Here is a 21,119-nt window from a genome sequence, read left to right as displayed (position 1 = left end):
AGCAGGGTCTGTTCCAATCGGTAAGTACTATCAAGCATCTGGATAGTCAAGCCTTATTCGCAGACTAACCTCACTCACAGGAGCAGATTCGCGCCTTCTTCAGAGTCAAAGATGTGGTTACTTTTTACATTCTATCTAGTTCTGTCTGTTGCCTCTGCGGCAAGAGTCAGTCTTTCTTTCACTTTAGACCAAGGAAAAAACATGTCTTCCCTCGTTATATATCGCAGAAATGGGGGCGTTCTTATGGGGAGATGTGGTAGGAGAATCAACAGCAGAGTGCCTATTGACTTTTCTCAAGTTACCGTTAACAATTACGGCGCCTTACCACCATATGGGAACTATGACATAAACAGCACTTATATCATGCCAATTACAAGCGGAAACTTCACAATGGGGAACGATACCTACGCGATTCATCCTAATCCTATATTTTCAGGAGGCCCTTCATGCAAGACAGATGTTGACTCTGTCAACCAGCGCATTTTAGTTTACTGCACAATGTTGTATTGGGATTATACAGACATCATCTCCGACATGAAGACAGTAGACACCCATTGCTTTGGCCCTTGGCCCCCACTGAGGGGGCAATTTGACTCGGACTATTACAAGAGCGACCCAATGCCAAAAATTGGTCGTCGTTGTGGTAAGAAGGAGAAGAAGAAGAAGGAAGGGGAACAAATAGCGCCTCTGTACGCTGACGGAGCTGGTTAGTATAATGATTTAATTAACTGGACTTGACGTAGCTAACATTTATATCAAGGATGGCCTCACCAGAGGTACTTGTACCAGCAGATCTCAGTAAGCTTGCCTCTTAAAGCCTTATTCTCTACCCGCACTCTTGATACTAACTAATTACAGGACGTTGTGCATTGTGGCAGAAACCATACCTGTTGTGTTAGCAGTGATAGGTCGCAGACTGCAACCTGGTCGGCCCAATTCCTGCAGGCCATGGGCACGAATATCAATGTTGCGAATGTTATTCATGTCTGCAATCAAATAACCTTGGGTTGGTCTATTGCGATGGCTTGGACTGAAGGGAATTCATATACTTGCCATGGCAACCCAGGTGATCAAGTCTGCATTTGGTACAGGGTTGCCCATACTGCATGTAAGTCACACGCTTATCTAGACGCTATAAGCAAAATGCTAATGGATAATATAGTTGTGATTCGAGAGCCCGGTAAGGGGGTTGTTAATACCTGTGACATCCATGGTAAGCAAAATATGGTAGTTGCCCCTCATAACGGAAATGAGGGTGGTGGGGTTATCTGCAAATACAATGATGAATGCAGATCGATGGGTGAAAGATTCTGGGACTGCTACGGTAGGCAAGATGAACATCTTAGGTGGTGTCCACCTCCTGGATATCCACCTAAGTTGGATCGAAGTAAACGTCGTCCACAGCAGTGTCCAGAGTCAGACGCAATATATAACGCCAAGTTAGAGAGAATGAGAGAGACAATAGCAGCTAAAGGTATACCGGCATGGAAGGATCAGCAACGGGAGAGCAAGGAGCTTGAAGATAGATTAGAGATAGAAGATGAGGAGAAGTGGGGAACTCTAAGAGAACAAGAGAAAATGGAAGAAGAGAGGCTAAGGAGGGAAGCAGAAGCATTAGAGAGGAAGAGAAAGAAGAAAGCAGAGAAAGATTTAATGGAAGATACAGAAGACAAAGAAGATAAAGAAGACAAAGAAGAAGATACTATACAAGTACCAGGAAGCATAGATTTTTAAATCTAGTTATACTATTTATTATTAAAGTTTAAACAAATAGCCTTCCCAGCATAACGACCTCATAACACTAACACTTGCTGTAATACCACTTTCAATAGCTCCATCAATAAAACCCCTCCATCCATTAGCCCAGTCAGCACTGGCGAAAAAGACTCTGCCATGAGGCGTCTGAAGCTCCTTGAGCCAACGACTCATAACTGGGCCAGGTCCCCAGCAGCTCCAGGTCCCTTTCGCGAGATCATCGTTCATCCAGTCGTGGGTGAGATAGGCTTCAACATCCGCATCAGGTTTAATGTATTCCTTAAAGCTTGCAATGATGTCTCCGCTAGCTCGCGGATCTGCGAGATGCCCGCCATAGCCAAAGCCAATGCAATATGTACCATTGTTCTTGTTAGTGTTGCCATTGTGGTCAGAGAATGCAAAACACCAGGGGGAATTTCCGTAGCCACTTGCCATAGCGAACCAGCCGGGCTCGGTTTGCTTCAACTTGAAGTGAATCTTGGCACCTTGGTTGATATGACCTGCCTTGACAGCTTCTTGGCGGAGTGGCGAGAGAGGAGGATTGAACGCGATATCCGACAAGCAGTTCCTGGATAATTGTCAGCTTCCAGTTGCAGCTATACGGAAGTTGGGCGTACTCACAACGGGATAGTCGAGATCAGGTATTTGGCTTCGATACGTCGACCATTCTTTGCAGTCAACGTAACCCCGTTGCTTTTCTGGTCGATTTTCTCAACCACAGTATTGAACAGTAAATGTCCCCTATACTCAGACAGTATTGCCAGTGCCAAAGATGTCATACCGCCATTTCCAAGCTTACAGAGCCCAGCACGCTCGAAAACACCAGCCATTGAATGTCCACCAAGTGCATACCATCGCAGCACTTCAACAAAGCCACATTGAGAACCTGGCACAGAGCCAAAAGAGCTGATCATGGCATCAAACATGTCCTTCTCGAACTGGGGAATGTCCAACTGATCGAGGCGGTCTTTGGCGGAGAGATGCTCATATTTCTTCCACAGCGCAGGTTCGCGCAATGGATCGTGGGGATATGGCATTAAATCGTAACTGGTCAAGCCGTCAATGGCGAAGAAAGCATCAGCTACTTTCTGGACTACTTGGTTTGTCTCTTTCGTATCAAGCTTGTTTGGGCCAGCAAAGCTTGCAGTATAAGCCGTGTACTTGGCGTCTGCTGTTCCTGATGAGGTCTTGAGGTTGCTTTGAAAATTGTAGCGGTGAATCTCTGAATAAACGTGTGGTTGACCCCTAGAATCACTGCATCTGAGCTATGTATCAGCCGCCACATAAAGGACTTACCAATGAACCCATGTTCCTCCCATCTCAAACTCCTCACCCAAAGTTTTGGCAGTCCATGTTCTTCCGCCGATGCGATCGCGGCCTTCGACAAGAAGAACCTTACCGGTGGTAAGACCGATATTCCGAGCAGCGATAAGTCCAGCAAAGCCAGTTCCAATTACAACAACATCATACTTGTCAAGGAGTGCCGACTCGGGTGTACCGTTGATAACAGAGTCTGTTTCAAGGCCAGTTGTGAGGCCGTTGGGGGTCCAGAGATAACCTTCTTTTGAAGTCGGCATAATGACTAGTGCGATGCTGATGACAAGAGAATTTTGTGATGATATGCTCAGGTTCATTGATAGAAACATGGCCATCTTAAATGCACTGGAGGTCTCATGGGCACATTTCCTGATTGGGACAAAATGTACGAGGTTGCTGATAAGATGGCCAAAGTGGTCATTCCGACGTTCCGAGGCTGAGCAACCTCGCACTTTACATCCATTTTAGTACTAGACTGAAACATGTCAGCGACGGAAACAACGCTTCTGACGATGTAGACCCCAGACTTTACATGCAATTCAGAACATGGCATTTACTTGACGGAAGATACAATACTAAAGGACCAATTAACCGAGTCCATTTGTAAATAATCACAGGCCAACATAACCACTTTTCATAAGATAGTGAACCCTTCTGTTACCAGTGGTAATCTCCAAGTTTAACCGGGTCATCCAAACATTGTTTCCAGCCTCTTCTCTGACATGATGTCTATCCAGTGACAGCTCGGCATCGCTGAGCTCACATTATCAACCATCGGTAAGATGTCCATACGCGCCCAAACCTCCTCTAGTATAAGCATGGCGTTTCCAATTGGCCCCAAACGAACAGCCGCATACATCTTGTGAATCCGCTGTCGAACAAATGTCCGCAGACGAAGTGTTTCCAATCTCTTCGATCCTAGACCTTCTCCTTTTGCACAGACAGGCCCCAGTACACTACCAGCAATCAGTAGTGATAGGAGCTGTATCGATATTGTCCCTGAGTCATCCGGAATCTTTTCCAATGTTTCCAATATGCTAAATGCCAGTCCCATGACTAGGCGTGTCCCGTCATCGCCATGAGGCAGATCAATAACACCGTCTGGCATCTCCTCTCTCCCTGTTGTCTCTGGGAATGCAGAATAGAGCTCTAATAGGGCAGCCATACGATAACAGCGAGAAATAGCCAGCAAGTGATCAGGCGTTGTGCATGGATCTCCGATGTTGTCAATAAGACCAACAAAGGGCAGGCGATACTCCACAATCTCGCGCTCAAGACTAGTTGCCTTGGCAAGTAACTCAGCGTACAGGGCCTTCCGATGACTCTCTCCAGACTCAAAAACCCGCAAGCTCTTCAAAGCCTGGTTGTTCCGCACCAGTGTCAGTGTATTTGCAAGGAACACAAAGATGGGCGTTGCAATGCCAGTCCATGGACAAGGCTGAATAAGTGCTGGGGGATGGGGATCACAAAAGATGTTGAGATGTGATAAGCCTTCGTACTGCTGGTCGAAGAGCGCTGAGCTCATAGCTTCCCAATATACCATAGATGAGACCACGAATGTTTGTGTTCTTGTCATTTGTCTTCTGTTGTCCATGTCTGTGAGTTTGTTGAATACTACCCATGATTTGAATAGTTGTCGTGACCCATGAAGATGCGGCAGACCAGTTGCAGAGACATCATGCCAAGCCTAGTGAGTCAACATGCGAGTCTTGATCAGCTGAAAGGGGCATATATACTTACCGCAGTCATTCCCAGGAATATAATGCTCAAGAGTAAGTCATCGGAAACATTCAGAATCCTCTCCCGAGATACCAAGGCTGTAGGTCGGTTATCATGTACCGCGCATTCCTTGCTTATCGGAAGTTCGGACAATGTCTGCGACAGATGTGACATTGCCTCAGTCTGGAACTCCAATGGAACATGGCTGCTGTTTTTGTCGCCTTGGTACAAATGAGCTGCTGACATGCTGAGCACGCAACTGAAGAGTAGGGGTGAGTCGGCCATCATTCTGGCAACTTCTGATCGGAACGGGTTATTCGCCGAGTCGAAGGATGAGTTGAAATGGCAAACTGTCGTAAAGTAGTGATCCAGGATGAGTGATGTCTGTGGAGTTGGTGTGTAGGACATCAGGCAAAAAGAGTCATCATATAAGGCATCGAGCGCAAGAGGGCATTGTTCATCCACTTGGACATCGTCGCACAATGTCGAAGGTTGATCTGAATTCGACATCGATGGTGGTTGTATTTCTAACATGTCCTCCAAGTGCTCCCTGGCATCAGATAAAGTCGAACGAGAACCTTGCGTGAAAGAACGAGGTGCTCGTACTTCGGAGTCGTTGTCGTTCTGAGTCTTGCCGCTTCCAGGGCCTGATTTCAGCTGCATAGAGCTTGATAGATTATTGGCACCTGATTCAACCCAATGAAAGGAGTTTCCGGCAGTCGGTGATGAAATAACCATGTGTCTCTCATACTTGACTGACCATTTCACAGGCTTATAATAGCCGGGACATTCGACGCCAATTTTCGCGCACCTCTTACATCCCGGAAGCTGTTCATCGCACTTCACTTTCTTTTCTCAAAAGTTAGTATTTCGATGGACTTCTCGTTTTGACAAGGCCGCGACTTACGCGTCTCTTGCAGTTAGAACAGCCAGCTAGACACGCCTGTTAGTTGAGTCTTTCACATCTCTGAGATACACTAACTTCGTGTTTTCACCTTCTTAGCACGGCGTCTATGTGACTCGTCCGACATGGTCACAGCCGGAGCCCGCTGCATTTACAGAGTGATGATCCCGGCAGATGTTCTCTCTCAATTGAGCGCCCAGACACGCTACCCCGCATTCCGGTATTCCGGAGAGGAGGTTCCACCAGGATAACGCTTCCTGCACATGCTTGATCGGGCAAAGTTAACCGTAGCATAAATACGGTGATCAGATGCCTGAGGTGTTATCGGGGATCCGCACTAGCTAGCTAGCCAAGTAAACACGGTAACCAGCAGCAACAGATAGAAAAATGCCCAGTCCGATAAGAGAAAGCAGATAAGCTATTTTTAGGAGTAGATAAGATAAGCGAAACAGTTCCGCTCATCAGCGGAATCAAATGTCAATAAGGCTGAGGACGCGGAATGAGCTCCGCCCATGTACTTGGAAGGACTGTAAATAAGAATTCTCAACGCAGTAATTCCATTAAGCAAATAAGTGCCTGGCTCTCAAAGCTCCTATAGTACTGAGTCAGTCATTAACACAATAAGAATGCCAGAAGATCCATCCCATCAATAACTCAAACAGTGCAGCAACCGGCGTGTTTTGTGACAAGAGGGATATGAAAGCTGGGATAAATATCTCAGCCCGGCATCTCGGCATTCTCGCTGTGGGCCTGTAATATAAACAGAACAACATGACAGGCTCGCGTTCTGTATCTGGCCAAGTCTAGGCTAAATGAAAGCTTTGTTCTCTATCCATTTCAGCCAATACCCTCTGTCGTAAGGCGGAATGCGGATAGCTCGGGATATGCCAACAGACCCCTGTATAGAGCTGAAAGAGACTTGCAAAAGTATATTATGGACACCATAAGTTTCATTAGACAAGTAATGTTTTGGCATCCTTTGCACAGTAACTTTCCTTTGGCAAGCCACGACCGAGTACCATGAAAGCATACGGCTTTTTTCTTGTCAGCTTGGCTGCTTTATCCGCTACAGCTGATGTCACACTCACAAGCTCAGGCTGTGCCGACGCATCAGGGTTCGAAAAGTGCCAGGCCTCTACGAACAAGAAGACGAGCAGCTGCATCGCACAAGCTCGTCACGACAACAGCCAGGTAGAACTCCTCGCATGCGGCTGCCAGGATTATGTCGACAACTTCAACTGCTACGCGGCTTTCTGTTGGAACAAGGTCTGGGAATGCGAGTACCAGCAGTACATGGTTTCGTACTTCATGAACTGCGCTACTGCCAAGCAACCTGTTCCCTACTTTCCCGCCCCCAAGGATGCGCAAGGCGCTTGCTCTTGTAACGTTGGGCAAGTCTATCTCAACATCCAGGATGCGATTCAACAGACGGCGACGTGTTCCAACAGTGCCGATTCAGGCGATGCGGGAAACAATTTACAACAGATTGAGGGCTGCAACTGTTGTGAGATCAGTGGAGCTCTGTCGAGGTATGTCACACTGCATGAACCATTGGGACAACAACACTAACATGCGATAGTATCGTCGAGATCTGCCCGAAGACGGATCCCAACCTTATCGGCCTAAAACAAATATCCACCCTCGAGTCCGAGCTAAACGTTGACTACAAATCTTGCGGGTCATACATGGAGACGTACGATTGTTCGTCCCAACTCTCATACTCTTTGGATGGTGTTAGCACATACTACAAACCCGATGATCCCCTCAAGACTGGTACCGCCACCTTGAGCAACGACCCAGGCTCCGTCACGGCACCGGCCAGCGGAAAGGTCTTTTCGTACACAAACGGGGGCGATGGCACTGTCTATACTATCACTGCTGCCGGTGTTGGCAAAGACAATTCTGGTAGTAAGGGGAGCTCTGATAGCGATGGTAGTTCCGGTGCAAGCGACGACTCATCGACCGCCACTGGCACCACAACTGGGGACAGCAGCAAAGCTACTGAGACCGCTAAGAAGAATGGGGCAGATAATTTGGCTACTGGACGGGTCTTGGAAATGGGAGCGATACTGGTCTTGAGTCTTGCTACAATTTATTAGCCTTGCAGTTGGTGGAAATGACTTATCATTTTGGCAAGCAACAGGTACATGCATGGTAGGGGGGATCATACAGAGCGCCTACAGAGATAGTTAATGGCTAGCAAGATATGGTAACGGTGGGCGGATTTAAGCCACTACCTATCTAGAATTCACAGTAGAACGAATGAAACTACGTACATAAGAAGTAACATCGCTAGTCTTCAGTACTACAAGCATCTGGCTCTATAACACCCCCCATTGATACCTGCTTAAGAATGAGTCAGAGTCTGAAACTATTCTAGACCTACTTGAGCTCTCCCTACTTGTATGTAGGGGCATAAGAGAATGACGTTATATTGCCAATATATTAATGCATCTGCAGCCGCTTTGACAGTATATGATCTCATTCTGGACGGTAAGGATATTCCAATAAACAGAATTGGGCCTAGACAGTAAGACTGTCTATAATAGTGCAGCTGAGTTGAGTCAACTGTATTGCTACTGGGCAATTCAGCCAATCGCAGTAGCATAAGCCCTCCCTACCTAAACAACCTCTACTCGGGATCTTCGCGACCCGAGCTGTTGTCTTAGATCATAAGCCTCGGTGTCCTATTCGGGACGGATCGTCAATTAGGTCCCGACCGCCCTATTAAGAGCGTCAAGTGGTCCACTCCGATAAGAAGCCTCGATACAACAGGCTCAGTGCAGCAATACTCAACGGCGGCATCGGACTCATCTCCGCAAGACTGGAACATTGCCCTTGCTTCCTTAGCACGGCCTTTCTACTGGATGCGACATACCTAGTGGATATATAACGGAAGCTCTCATCACCTGAGAATCTCTCTTACTACATCACATCACACAACTATCAGTATCGATCCAAGCTTTCTTTCCAACAAACCAACCATGGGTCAGCAATCCTTTATCCGCAACTCTATCCCCTTGCCCCGACGTCGATCACGTCCAGCGACGCCAACTGCAGGCTGAGATGGTCATGGAACTCATGGAGGTCGACAAAGAACAGGCGAAGGAAACACTGCGTCTCTGGAAGGAGATGTCGGAGGTTTTCGTCCAGATTAGATACATGAAGTTTACTGTCCTGGAAGATTATCTCAAGTTCCGTGTTTTCGACGCCGGATGCCCGTACGTACGAAACCCCATATTGCATTGATCCCATTACTGACACACCTGTGCTAGCTGGACCATATGTCTCCTCTGTTTTTCTATGGACTTCAAACTCTCACCTGAAGAAGACAAGAGGACAGCCAACATCACCTCAGCCGCCTATTACAGCTGGGTCCTTGTCAATGACTACTTCTCCTGGGAGAAGGAGTGGAGCAACTACCAGTCTAACGGAGCCACTGGCGTGATCGCCAACTCCATCTTCATGTTCATGAAGTAGCACTCAATCGAGAAGGAAGAGGGAAAGAAGATGCTCCGCAAGGAGATTATGTCACGCGAGGACAAGCACTGCAGCTTGAAGGACGAGTTCCTTGCCAAAGGTGCTGCTACCGAGAAGACACGACAGTGGCTGGAACTACTCGACCTCGTGACGGCGGGCAACTTTGCTTGGAGCATGCGACAGCACGATATCGAGCTGGCACCCCGGATGTGTATCCGGCTTTGTGGAAACATTGTGCTGCTGGGTTTGTTGTTGTTGGCGACACTGTTGAGGCGCCTTAGGGGGCAAGAAAATACCGAACCTTAATGTAAGGTAATAAAATAAACTTAGTAAAGAGCACCCTAAGCTTAGGCTAAATTTACCTAATATTTTCATCGCTTAGGGTCAAGGTCCCGAGTTTTCTTTCCTTCAACCGGCCGGAGCCGCCTATTGTCCCATGTGCGAATAACTGAGAGTAAGAGCGATCCCTAAGACATTCATCAAGATCTGCCACTATCCAATATCAGTACACTTTTTCTGTTCTTTATAAAGATAAATCAACCCAAATGTGCTAGCCGCGCAGGCAGTATCATCCTTCTGGCCTTCCTATCCCTCTGCGCCCTTCCCAGTTTCCTTACACTTATCCTAACTATAGCCGCTGCCGGCGAATACTGGGCCGCGCAAGATGAGGGCCCTGATCCCCAAACTGAGACCTCTCCCACTCCACATGATCACGATGACCCATAGCCTTTTCCTTGGCCAAGGGATTTCCCAGGTCAGCTTTAACCTCGCCGCTGGTGAAACGGAATATGCTAAGAAGACAGCTCTTGGATTGGAGGATTCGGTTACCGAGACGCTCTCGATGTACGAGAGTAAGGTCGGTGAGAAGAACTGGCTCTTGAGGTTGGCACAGAAGAAGTTGAAGATTGAACATTAGAGGCTGCGCGTTGCTATTGGGCCGAAGACCTTGAACCCTAGTTAAGCGATAAAAATATTAGGTAAAATTTAGCCTAAACTTAGGGTACTCTTTGCTAAGTTTATTGTAATTTGCAGTTGAGATTTGTGGCTGTGAGCTTCTTCCGGCAGAGAGAACCTAGTTTATTGCAATACCCTACTGGTATATTGAGGTTCGGTATTTTCTTATTTATTACTGTATAGATACTAGGTTCTAGTGAATTCTTCCATGTTGGTAATCGTGACCTGCGAAGCTCACAGCCACAAGTCTCAACTGCAAATAACAGAGACTGACAGCGACAAACACCACGTCATTACTATCAGGCAGCAGGTTACAACTACCAATATAGAGGAATTCACTTATTTAGATGCCAGAGACTGATATGTAGCTTAATTAACTTCTTGAATGACCTTTATATATCGGAGGTAATCATCATCAGATAGACTATAAAGCCTAGCTCAGGAAGTTATATTGAGTAGCTGGTATACTGCCCGAATTGACTTTGTAGGGGTTTTACTTTAGTTTATTAGATCCTATAGTTAATGGTGCACATCATTCGCCTCGCGTGTTACCATTAGTATAGATGCTTTTATGTAGATTGGTAACAAACTAACAATATCTTAACAAGCTTTCGGTAAAGAGCCTAAGCTATAATATATGCGATAGTATCATTCTCCTCCCATTCACTGAGACACGTTATAAAGAAAGGTTCAGGGTCTGAAATGTGTTGCAAACCTCCTCCAAAAAATACTGTACCCTCTCCTCCTCAAACAAATGTGCCCTCGCAATAATCGTGACCTTCAAGCTGATCCCATCAGGCTCAACCTCTCCCGCTATCGCCAAGTCATACAGCGGCTCATCCTTCCTCAGTTCAACATGCTTCGACAAGACCCCCATCTCAACACGTTGCTGGTCCACTTCACTCTCGGGATGATACTCAAAGTTATGGTATGTGACACAGCATGCGAAATTCGTGGTGGAGTCAGGCCAGTCTGTGCAGTTGCGCTTGATGTCCTCAAAGCCGAGGGTCTCGAATGGCAAGCTTCGCAAGTATTGATCTTGCATGTCGCGAAGCATCTGGTGATGATTCTCGTCTGTACCTATGTGTGCGCGAACGGGAACGGCATTTGTGCAAGGGCCGATGATGTCCTGGAAATTGACCGGTAATCCTTGACGTCCTGAGACAATGCGCCCGAAGACAACATCGCTAGACCCGGACTCTTTCGAGAGCACCAAAGCACAAGCACAGTTGAACACCGTCGCCTGCGTAGCGATGCTGCTGCGGATGGCTTGGCTTGGAACGTCGACGATCTTTGACAAATGCAAAGCCTTCGATGGTAATATTTCCGGACGACAAGCCGCGTTGCTCGTATCGCTCAAGACAGTCATGGGAGAGTCTCCGATCACATCACGCCAGAACTCAAAACCCTTCTCTTGGCTATTGGCAGTATATTCCATGTACCGCCTGAACTGCGTTGGCGGAAGCAGCGACATGCCATTGAACAGGATGTGAAGGTTACGCACGATGGGTTCTAGACTCAAGCCATCATACAAAGCGTGCGATAACCTTAGTAGTACCCGTACTGAAGATGACTGCTTGAGAATAGCGATGCGAATCAACGACTCTCCAAGACGAATGGGGTCCTGCGCATGCTCATCTAAGAAATCGTTGGTGACAGTGTTGACGTTCTGGTTAGTGACAATCGTCTCAATTGGCACGTCGAGATGCTTCAGAACCACTTGGTAGAGCTGACCCGAAGCTAGCAGAAAGATAGTTCTGAACATTTCAATGTGCTGAACTAGGGAGTGGCAAGCCTTGACGAGGGTAGCTGGGTCTGAGTCGACTGGGAAGTCAATGTAGAAAGGCGTGAGAGGCCGCGGGGAACCAGTCCCGGGACTGAAGAGGAAGGACTTTTGCATCTGTGTACACTGGTACATGTCCTGGATTGACTCGAATGCAACGCCGAGCTGGGAGCAAATCTCTCGCTGGATGAAGTCTTGTGGATCCTCCAGTGGGAGAAGCTCGAACGGGTTGTACTCATCGACTTGAACCTCGTCATCACCCGTCCCCGAAGCAGCCGACTCTAGCTTCTTGGAAAGCTGGAACAGAACCGGGTAGTCGAAAATATCCTTGACCACTATCGTAGTATCCAACCGACGACCAAGTCTCATGGCCAGCTTTGTCGCCATCATCGAGTGTCCTCCAAGGTCAAAGAAGTTATCCGTGATACCGACTTCAATACCCAGAAGCTTAGAAGCCTCATCACACAAGATAATCTCAGTCTCGGTCCGAGGGGCGACACGGGCAGACCAGCCTTGCTTGTCTTGACCATTAGTCAACGTGGTTCGTGAAGCAAGGCCTTCACGAATGACGACGGCGAGATGCGCGAAGACGGGGTTGTCAAAGACGTCTTTGACAGTGGCACGAACGTTGAAACGCTGTTCAACTCGCGAGATGAGCTTCGTAGCCAAGAGGGAATGCCCACCGAGTTTGAAGAAGTCATCAGAGATGTCAACCTTCATACCAAACGTCGCAGTCGCCTCATCACAGAGTATAGCCTCAATGTCGCTGATAGGCACCGCTTGTGCAGGCAGTGCAGTCTGCTGCTTGGGTATAATTCGAGCCTGGCGCGCAAGCTCTTTCCTATCGACTTTGCCATTGGGGTTGAGAGGCATTTGATCCAGGACCACGATGTTGGAGGGGACCATGTACGATGGAAGTAGAGACTGCAGTCGCTCGCGGACTTGGAGAGCGGCGCGACGACGCTGCAAACCCTGGAGCGGACGATTGGCAAGGGTGGCTGAGCCTCGGAGGTGATTGTCGGTCGGGAACTTGATCAGCGTGCGACGATTCGAAAGCGACGGGAAGTGGTGGAAGACGGCATCGAGGGCACCGCTTTGAGACCACTGACGTGCTGCGCTGACCTCTAAGCGGAACCCAGAGTCCTCAGCTAGTTGGTGAAGGTCGGGAACAGAAAGAGATGCACGGCTCTCAGCATCAGAGCGAACAGCTGAGATCCAAACAGCACCATCCAGATTGGACTCTTCCTCTGCCTCGAGGGACTCAACGATCTGTCGCTCAAAGAGGGTCTTGCCGAAGGGAATGTTGCTGATGGCCACGGTTGATGAGCCCTTGGAACTCCGCAGAAAGTGCAAGAGAGAAGTGCGATTCATTCGTGATGCGCCAAAATCAACCCAAGCGCCCTTCTCAATCGTATGCACAGGCACTGAGTCGCTATCGCGTATGTGTACCACAGCCGCATATCTATACGCACTAAGTTCATTCGTAGCATGCATATTCTTTGGTAGAATCTCAACATGGTGGACCAAGTGGGGGAAGCGATCCTGTAGTGTCGTGAAGAACGATGGCTCAACAAGCAACTCCTCCTCACGCTCCTCCAACTCCGCCATCTTCTGCCTAACAGCTTCCTTGGTCGCGTTGTCACCTAGAGTCCTGACAGCTCTGCCAGCGAGGAAGTGCTTGTTGGTAGCGTTCGTTCGCATGTCGCCAAAGAACAAGCGCTTCACACCGGGGAGGTGGATCAGGGTGTCCGCTACTTGGGACAAGTACTCTGGTGAAGGGAAATATTGCGCGACCGAGTTGATCACCACGAGATCTGGGTGAAGATCGCTCAATTGGCTAATGTCCTGAGCTGTGCCGACGTGGACCTCGGCCTTGCCTGCGAGAGATGGGACGGACTTGATGACGCTGTTGGTGAATGCAGCAGCTGACTTGGATGGTTCAAGGCCTCTGTAACTCTGAAGACCATCGCCGAGGTTGAACAGGATCATACCGCTACCTGTTCCAACCTCAAGGACATGACCTGGAGCCCGGCCATCACGAAGCGTCTTGATAGTGTCATCAAGCCACTCCTGCATCTCCACCTTGTCAATCTCACTCCCATCATACATGGAAGTCCAGCCCTTGAAGTCTTTTCCAATGGTAGACGGATCAATGTCTCCGATGTTGGCATACATCTCAGTCTCGAAATGGTCCTGCCATCCTTCAACCTGATTATCGTTCGCATCACCCTCCAACGAATGATCGTGATTAACGACGACGAAGCCAACCAAGTCGGCCTTCCCACCATCATCCTTCTGCACGACAACAGCAGCGTCACGCACAGAGGCGTGAGTGAGCATGGCAGCTTCCACCTCAGCTGACTCAATACGATTGCCACGGATCTTGAACTGCGTGTCCATGCGACCGAAGAACTCGATCAGGCCATCGCCTACTCGGTAGCGCACGCGATCGCCTGTTCTATAAGCTCTCACACGCTGGCCATCGACTTCAATGTAAATGAAGCGGTTCTTGTCGAGGGATGGGTCGAAGTACCCTCGCGCAAGACCATCGCCAGTGACGACGAGCTCTCCCATGACGCCGACGCCAACAAGCTGCTGGTTCAGATCGGTAACGTATGCTCCGGAGTTGTTGACAGCCCGTCCAATGGGAACACCATTGATGAACGAGTCGTCAACAGCGATAGGATACCTCGTGCTCATGATACCATTCTCGGTGGGTCCATACCCATTGTAGCACTGTCCCCTCACAAGACTCTGCGCCTCAATCGCATCCTGACCATCAAAGCGGTCTCCAGCAGCCATGAGAAAGTCAAGACCCCTCAAAGCATCACGCGCATCAGTGAGATACAGCTTCAGCAGCGCAGGTGCCATGCAAGCAGCGTTGATCTGCTCCTTGATGAACACGTCTTGAAGCGCCTTGACGTCAAGAGTAGTCATGTAGTCAATGCAGACCAACATTCCGCCGTTGAGGAGGGTGAAGAATATCTCGTAGGTGGCGCCGTCAAAGGCAATGTTGAACATGTGGGCTGAGCGTGGTTGGGTTGGGAAGTCGGGGATGATGTTGCTTGTCATGAGACGTACGATAACGCGGTGCTCTACCATGACGCCCTTGGGCCGGCCTGTAGATCCAGAGGTGAAGAGGACATAGGCGAGACTTGTTGCGGTAGGGTTCGACATGCCAATATGGGTATGGCCATTGAGGTCGCTTGTATCGCCTTGCTCTACGGCATCAGCGACACGGACAAACTCCAAGTCGGGCACCTCCAGCTCGGGAACAGGCACGCTTGAGCCTAGAAGTACTATTGTAGGACCCGGAAGACCAGACAAAATGTCGTTGAGCCGAGCAGAAGGAGACTTGACGTCAAATGGGAGATAGGCCAAGTTCGCCTTGAGAATGCCGACGATCGCAACAATCGCTTCGCAAGAACGCGGCGCCAACACTCCGACCAGAGTCTCAACCGGCATACCTCGTCGACGAAGCCATGCCGCAAGCAGATCAGTCTGATGGTCCAGCTCTGCATAGGTAAGTCGCTTCGAGGAGTCCACGACTGCGAGAGAGTCGGGATAAGCAGCGACTTGCGTACGGAAGATATCCACTAAGCTTGCGTCCCTCGGATACTCAACCTTCTTGATCCTGAGTAAATCCAAGCGCCGAAGCTCCTCGATCCCATCCGTAAGAGGAATCACTGAGATCGGAACCTTGGGCTTCTCAAGACCATTCCGCAGAATCTGGAAAAACACACTGACCACATTCTCAACAGTCTCAGGCTTAAACAAATCCGTCGCAAAGTTACAACTGCCCTTGAGACCATCAGCCTCTTGAAACAAATGAAACTCAATGTCGAATCGCGTATACGCCTTGCTCGGCACAGCCTCCGACTCAAGACCCTGAAGCTCAAACCGCCCAAGATCCTTCTGCGAGTGAACCGCAAAAATGAGCTGTGCAAGCGGTGTTCGCGAAAGGTCTCGTGAGCCGGGTAGCATGGTTGACACGACGCGCTCAAAGGGTACATCTTCGTTCTCAAATGCCGCGGTGGTAGTAGCGCGGACTTGATGGACTAAAGAGCTGAAGGTGTCTTCGTCGTTGACGGTGATGCGCATGCACTGCGTGTTGACGAAGAAGCCGATGATGTTCTCTAGTTCCCAGCGATTGCGATTGGCGATGGGTGTGCCGATGACAGAGTCGTCAACGCCTGTGAGACGATAGTGTGCTGCGCGGAAAGCAGCGAGGAGCACCGCGAATGAAGTGGTGTTGTTGTCATTACAGAACTCACGTAGGTTCTGGTACAGTTCCCCATCGATAGAGACTGGTACGACACCAGCTTCACCGGAGAGCAGAGCAGGCCGGGGGAAGTCAGTAGGCAACTTGGCCGGCGAACAATCAGCGAGCTGTTTCTTCCAGTAGTCGAGCTGCTTCTCATGTTCGAGAGCTTGAGCTTCTTGCTTCTGCCACATGGCAAAGTCGCTGTACTGGATGGGGAGAGGGTTCATAGCTGAGATAGGATCGCGGCCTTGAAGAGCTGCAGCGTAGAGTTGGCTGAGGTCGTGGCGGAGAACGTCGATTGACCAGCCATCGGAGACGATATGGTGCATGACGATGGAAAGGACGTAGTCAGTGTCGCTGAGGCGGATGAGGAGCGCTCTCCAGCCTGCTTCCGAGGTGAGATCGAATGGCGTGGTTTGCTCTTGTTCCAGCAGTTGGAGATAGTCACCGTCTGTTGCATCCACAATTCTCAACTCTTTAGAGAGGGTCTGGTGAATAATCTGTACACCTGCGCCGTCGTGGTCTTCAAAGGTAGTTCGCAGGGTCTCGTGGCGCTGTTCCAAGGCCCTCAGAGCACGACTCAAAGCATCAATGTCTACCAATCCTCGCATGCGGACAGCGTACGGGATCAAGTACCACAAGGCACCGACCTCCAGCTGATCCAAGAACCAGAGTCGACCTTGAGAGTAGGACTGCTCAACAGGTCCATCGCGAGTGATCGCTGGGATGAGCGCGTACGGCACAACGCTACCGTTGACGATAGCCTCAAGGCCAGCGAGCGTAGGGTTATGATAGATATCAGAGACTTTGAGCTCAATACCAGCTGACCGAGCCATGTTGACCATCTTGATGGCAGTGATGGAGTGGCCGCCCAGCTCAAAGAAAGTTGACCCAATGTTGGAAGCGCTGGGTTCGAGACCTAGGCATTGACACCAAACCTCCTCAAGCTTGGATTGGCTACTGTTTGCTCGACAGCTCAATTGAGATGGTCGTGGGCTTGTTCCCTGGAGCTGCTGGACCAACATGTCGCGACCAATAGAGCGAAGCTTCCTGCGATCGACCTTGCCAGTCGCAGTGCGAGGAAGATGCAGCATGCTGATGTAGGACGATGGGATGGAATGACGTGGAAGGACTTGCTCCAGCTTTGCACTCATGTCCTTGGTCGCAGCAAGATCAAGAATCGTGCAATCTCCTGCAGCCTCGGTTTCCTGAGAGGCGATCAAGAATGCAACGAGAACAGTGCTCGTAGGCGAGTCCGATGTCTTGACAGCTTCAACAACAATTGACATGTCGTCAGGCAATTGGTGTCGGAGATGAGTCTCCACTGCTCCGAGTTCAACACGCTGTCCTCTGATCTTGACCTGCGAGTCCATGCGACCGAGACAAACAACAGTGCCATCAGATGCATAACGCGCAAGATCACCAGTTCGATAGAACTTCAATCCATCAGGTAGATGTTTAGAAGGATACCATGCTGGAACTGTTGAGAAGAAAGGCGACTTCTCTATTGGTGGAGGAATGATGTAGTCGCGCGCAATGCCTGGACTCTCAATCACAAGTTCACCAATGGCGCCAATAGGGACCAGACGATCGGGGTCGCGCGGATCAATGATCCAAGAGTGCGCGCCGACTGAGCGACCGATGTTATTTGGATCAGCGCCGGAAGAACTAATGCTCCCAACGAAGCAGATCGAAGAACTCTCGCTCTGTCCGTAGCCATCCAAGAGCTGAACACGAGGGGCCCAAATGGCATTGACAGACGGCGACATCTGCTCACCAACAAGCACCAGAGTCTGCAGCCCAGGGACATCATCAGGCTGAAACGTTCCCATATAAGACGGAGTAGCCATCATCCAATTGACGTTGGCCCGATTGACGAAAGCAGGAACATTGTTCATGCGGTCATCATCAGAGGGAATGCACACGCAGCCGCCGTGAATCAACGTCGTCATGATCTCAAGAAGACACGCGCCGAATGCGTGAGATCCGAATTGAAGAGCGCGCGTGTCGCCGTTGATACCGAGTGCGGAACCGAATTTGAGAGCGCAGGATGAAAAGGCGCGATGCTCGATCATGATGCCCTTTGGATCGCCTGTGCTACCGGATGTGAAGATAACATAGGCCAAGTCCTCTGGAAGAACCTCAGCGAGGACAAGATCTGGATAAAAGGTGCAAGTGCAAATGAGTGATTGAACAAGCTCCTCATCAACAACAATGCATCGTCCGACGATTTCTTGCACTTTACTACTGTAAAGCTTGGAAGTAAGCGCGACTGTCGCGCCCGTCTGCCCAACGACCTGCGCTACTCTAGCAGGTGGATCATTTGGATCAATAAGTGTAAAGGCATGGCCGGCCTTCATGACAGCTAGCATTGAGGCGACGACCCATTTTGACTTCTGAAAGTAAATGGGGAGTATTGCGTGCTCTTGGTCTGGCATGCTGAACTTGATGAGCGCTGCTAAACGAGATGTGATGTTGTCGAGTTCAGAGTAGGTCCATTCACCGTCCCAAGCGCAGATTGCGGGATTGGCAGGGAAGAGAGAAGCTGTTTTGAGCATCTCTTTGTGGATGAGTGTCGGTTGGGAGGGGATTGGGTGTGAGTTCCAGCTCTGGATCTCAGCTTGATCTTCTTGTGTGATCATGTTGAGTTCTCCTATACACAGCTGCTTATCTGATGAGTCTCGTAGGACCTGGATCAAGTGACCTAGTTGTCCCAAGAGACGAGTCATTTGCAGAGAGTCGATAAGGCTCTTGTCATACCTGGCAATGATGGATACTCCATCACTGGCCATCTGACAGTGGAGTAACAGAGCACGATTGGTGCAGGGCATAAAGAGCTCAGACTCTCCAGTCTTCCGATGAATCTCGCAATCTGCAGCGTGCGTAGTGTCGCTCTCAGTAACTAGCAGGACGGTCTGAAACCCGCAAGCAGCAGAGCCGTCCTCTCCAGAGGAAGCGATGCTGCGAAGACCGACATCTGCAAACTGACGGATGGCATCATCGTTCGCATTGACTGCGGTCATAATGTCTGACAGAGACCGGTCAGAAGCGCAGTGTACGCGGAAAGGGACGACAGTCCGTGTCGGGCCATCAGCCAGGAGCTGCCGTTGCTCTGTCACTACACCAAACAGGGCCTCTTGCGACTGTGTGTAGCGCGACAAAAGAATCGCAAGTGCTGTTCGGCAGACAACTGTACCGGGACAAGTTGACGTTGGCAAAGTTGTGAAAGTCATGCGGTGCTCTGACTTTGCATTGGGGCAGGGAACAGTAAGGGGGGATGTCAAGTGCGGAAACGCCGAAGCATTCAGATCACTCAAGTACTCCTTCCAAAACTGAGTCGCAGGATGAATGCCATCAGTCTCTGGAGTCTTCGACCCATCAGTGGGAGTCAACGATACACCATCGTCCTCAGGGTCAGAGGAGTCAGGCGTATAGGGTCTGTTGGACAGTTCGCCCTGCCCATGCTTGTAAGCTTTCAGAACTCGTCCGAGAATCCGTTCTTGAAACTTTCTATCCACAAGAGCATGACTAAAAGTCCATATGAGGAGCTTTTTCTTTGCCATTGGATCATCCAGAAGAACAAATCTGTTGCAGCGAGGTCCAGAAGCCGCAGCTACTGCTTCATCCTCCACAACAGCATCTTTCTGGTCAGCAGATGTGCAAAACATCCATGAGAAGACGAAGCTATCTCTCAAGGCAACCTGATACGAATCTCCATTCTTAGAAGTGAAGACACAAGTCCTCAGAGGAGGAGTCCGGTTGATGGTATCTTTCCAAGAAGCAGCCAACTTTGGGATATCGATGTCATTGCTGATCTCATAAGCAACATGGCCAATGGAGCGGTTTTTGTCAATCCCAACACAGTCAATGACATCTTGTTGAAACGCCGTGCTGGGGAGAATACTCTCGATTCTATCTCGGCCTAAGCCAAAAGAACGAGTGACTTCCTCGACAAGAGTGTCGGTGTGACTTGAATCATCACTGGGCAGCAACAAAGGCATGACTGCTTGTGTAGAGCCACTCTTGGTGTTAAGTGATGTCATGTTGAATGTAAGAGAAATGTTTGAAGTTGAAGGATCGTCCGAGTGTGTAACATGGGGGCATGGATAGGCAATAAGAATCTCCCACAAAAGTCACAGCTCGTTCGAGATGATAGGACAGAATACTTCAATATCCCTCGGTGAACCAATTCTCCTTGCCGTCAACTTTTCTGTATATACCTCACCTGCAGGAATGCAACGCACCATGCAGCAATTCTCGTGTTGGCACCATATCTCAACCATTATTACGTGCTCCTTACCAAAGAGGCACATCACCGCAAGCATGATCATGCCATGTCTAAGACTCTCGGTGCTTCCATCACAAGGTCTCATCAAAAGATCCTACGAGGCATATTCTGTCTCCCTCAGCCGCACCCGCTGTCATTTCTCGACGGCATCAAAACCTGCAACTAAACTGCATACTTGACCTGCTGATCCTTCATATGATCCAGATCCTGATCCTGCAATTGGGCGGTTGCACTAATTGGCTACCACGGGCTATCCTGCAGGGAGATTGATAATCGGTGTTTGTGGCGCTGACCTGCATAAGTAGGTCTTACTCCCCGGTGAATCCTAAATCCTACGGGAGGGGTTGGGGGAGACAGGCCAATCAGTCTGTGATTGCAATCTGCATGTTGAATCGTCCCGTGTCTCGGTAGCACGCGGGTTACGAATCTATGCGAGCCGGACAGTTGCCGGTAGTGGGCAATTGCCGGATGTAGCTTACCTAGCTGTTGAGAGCGTGATACCTCGTTGGAAGGTGAGCCAGCCAAGGGCCAAAATCTTATTTGCTATTTCCAGTATTGAGGATAGCGAGTTAATTACAAACGGATTGACAAAAATAGTAACAGTAGTCTAAAATAAATTCCACGCATCTTTCGAGTAGGATGCGCGATGCAAGCG

The 21,119-nt window shown here is 49.4% G+C and overlaps 5 protein-coding genes across 5 annotated transcripts; 3 read left to right on the top strand and 2 right to left on the bottom strand.

Annotated features, from left to right (window-relative positions):
* Positions 1-390: 390 nt before the first annotated feature.
* On the top strand, positions 391-1,734 carry FTJAE_9374 (uncharacterized protein; the record flags this gene model as incomplete). The annotated part of the gene is made up of 5 exons (XM_037356289.1): positions 391-706; positions 761-798; positions 859-1,108; positions 1,163-1,180; positions 1,232-1,734. The coding sequence occupies 5 exons, from the start codon at positions 391-393 to the stop codon at positions 1,732-1,734; spliced, it is 1,125 nt and encodes a 374-aa protein (XP_037203626.1).
* Positions 1,735-1,755: 21 nt separating this feature from the next.
* FTJAE_9373 (lysyl oxidase 2 3 4) lies at positions 1,756-5,822 on the bottom strand (the record flags this gene model as incomplete). The annotated part of the gene is made up of 7 exons (XM_037356288.1): positions 1,756-2,323; positions 2,377-2,952; positions 3,052-3,523; positions 3,865-4,759; positions 4,813-5,640; positions 5,699-5,724; positions 5,774-5,822. 7 exons carry the CDS (start codon positions 5,820-5,822, stop codon positions 1,756-1,758), a joined length of 3,414 nt encoding a protein of 1,137 aa, XP_037203625.1.
* Positions 5,823-6,715: 893 nt separating this feature from the next.
* FTJAE_9372 (uncharacterized protein) lies at positions 6,716-7,794 on the top strand (the record flags this gene model as incomplete). Its single annotated transcript, XM_037356287.1, has 2 exons — positions 6,716-7,224; positions 7,275-7,794. 2 exons carry the CDS (start codon positions 6,716-6,718, stop codon positions 7,792-7,794), a joined length of 1,029 nt encoding a protein of 342 aa, XP_037203624.1.
* A 982-nt stretch (positions 7,795-8,776) lies between these two features.
* FTJAE_9371 (Terpenoid synthase) lies at positions 8,777-9,901 on the top strand (the record flags this gene model as incomplete). Its single annotated transcript, XM_037356286.1, has 4 exons — positions 8,777-8,916; positions 8,971-9,139; positions 9,191-9,419; positions 9,810-9,901. 4 exons carry the CDS (start codon positions 8,777-8,779, stop codon positions 9,899-9,901), a joined length of 630 nt encoding a protein of 209 aa, XP_037203623.1.
* A 904-nt stretch (positions 9,902-10,805) lies between these two features.
* Positions 10,806-20,219, bottom strand: FTJAE_9370 (enniatin synthase; the record flags this gene model as incomplete). Its single annotated transcript, XM_037356285.1, has 1 exon — positions 10,806-20,219. The coding sequence occupies one exon, from the start codon at positions 20,217-20,219 to the stop codon at positions 10,806-10,808; it is 9,414 nt and encodes a 3,137-aa protein (XP_037203622.1).
* Between the last annotated feature and the right edge of the window lie 900 nt (positions 20,220-21,119).

This window comes from Fusarium tjaetaba (assembly GCF_013396195.1).
Source record: "Fusarium tjaetaba strain NRRL 66243 chromosome Unknown NRRL66243_c0000212, whole genome shotgun sequence".
In the NCBI taxonomy this organism is placed as follows: Eukaryota; Fungi; Ascomycota; class Sordariomycetes; order Hypocreales; family Nectriaceae; genus Fusarium; species Fusarium tjaetaba.
Note: the sequence above shows the minus strand (reverse complement) of the source record. Positions and strands in the feature narration are given on the sequence as shown.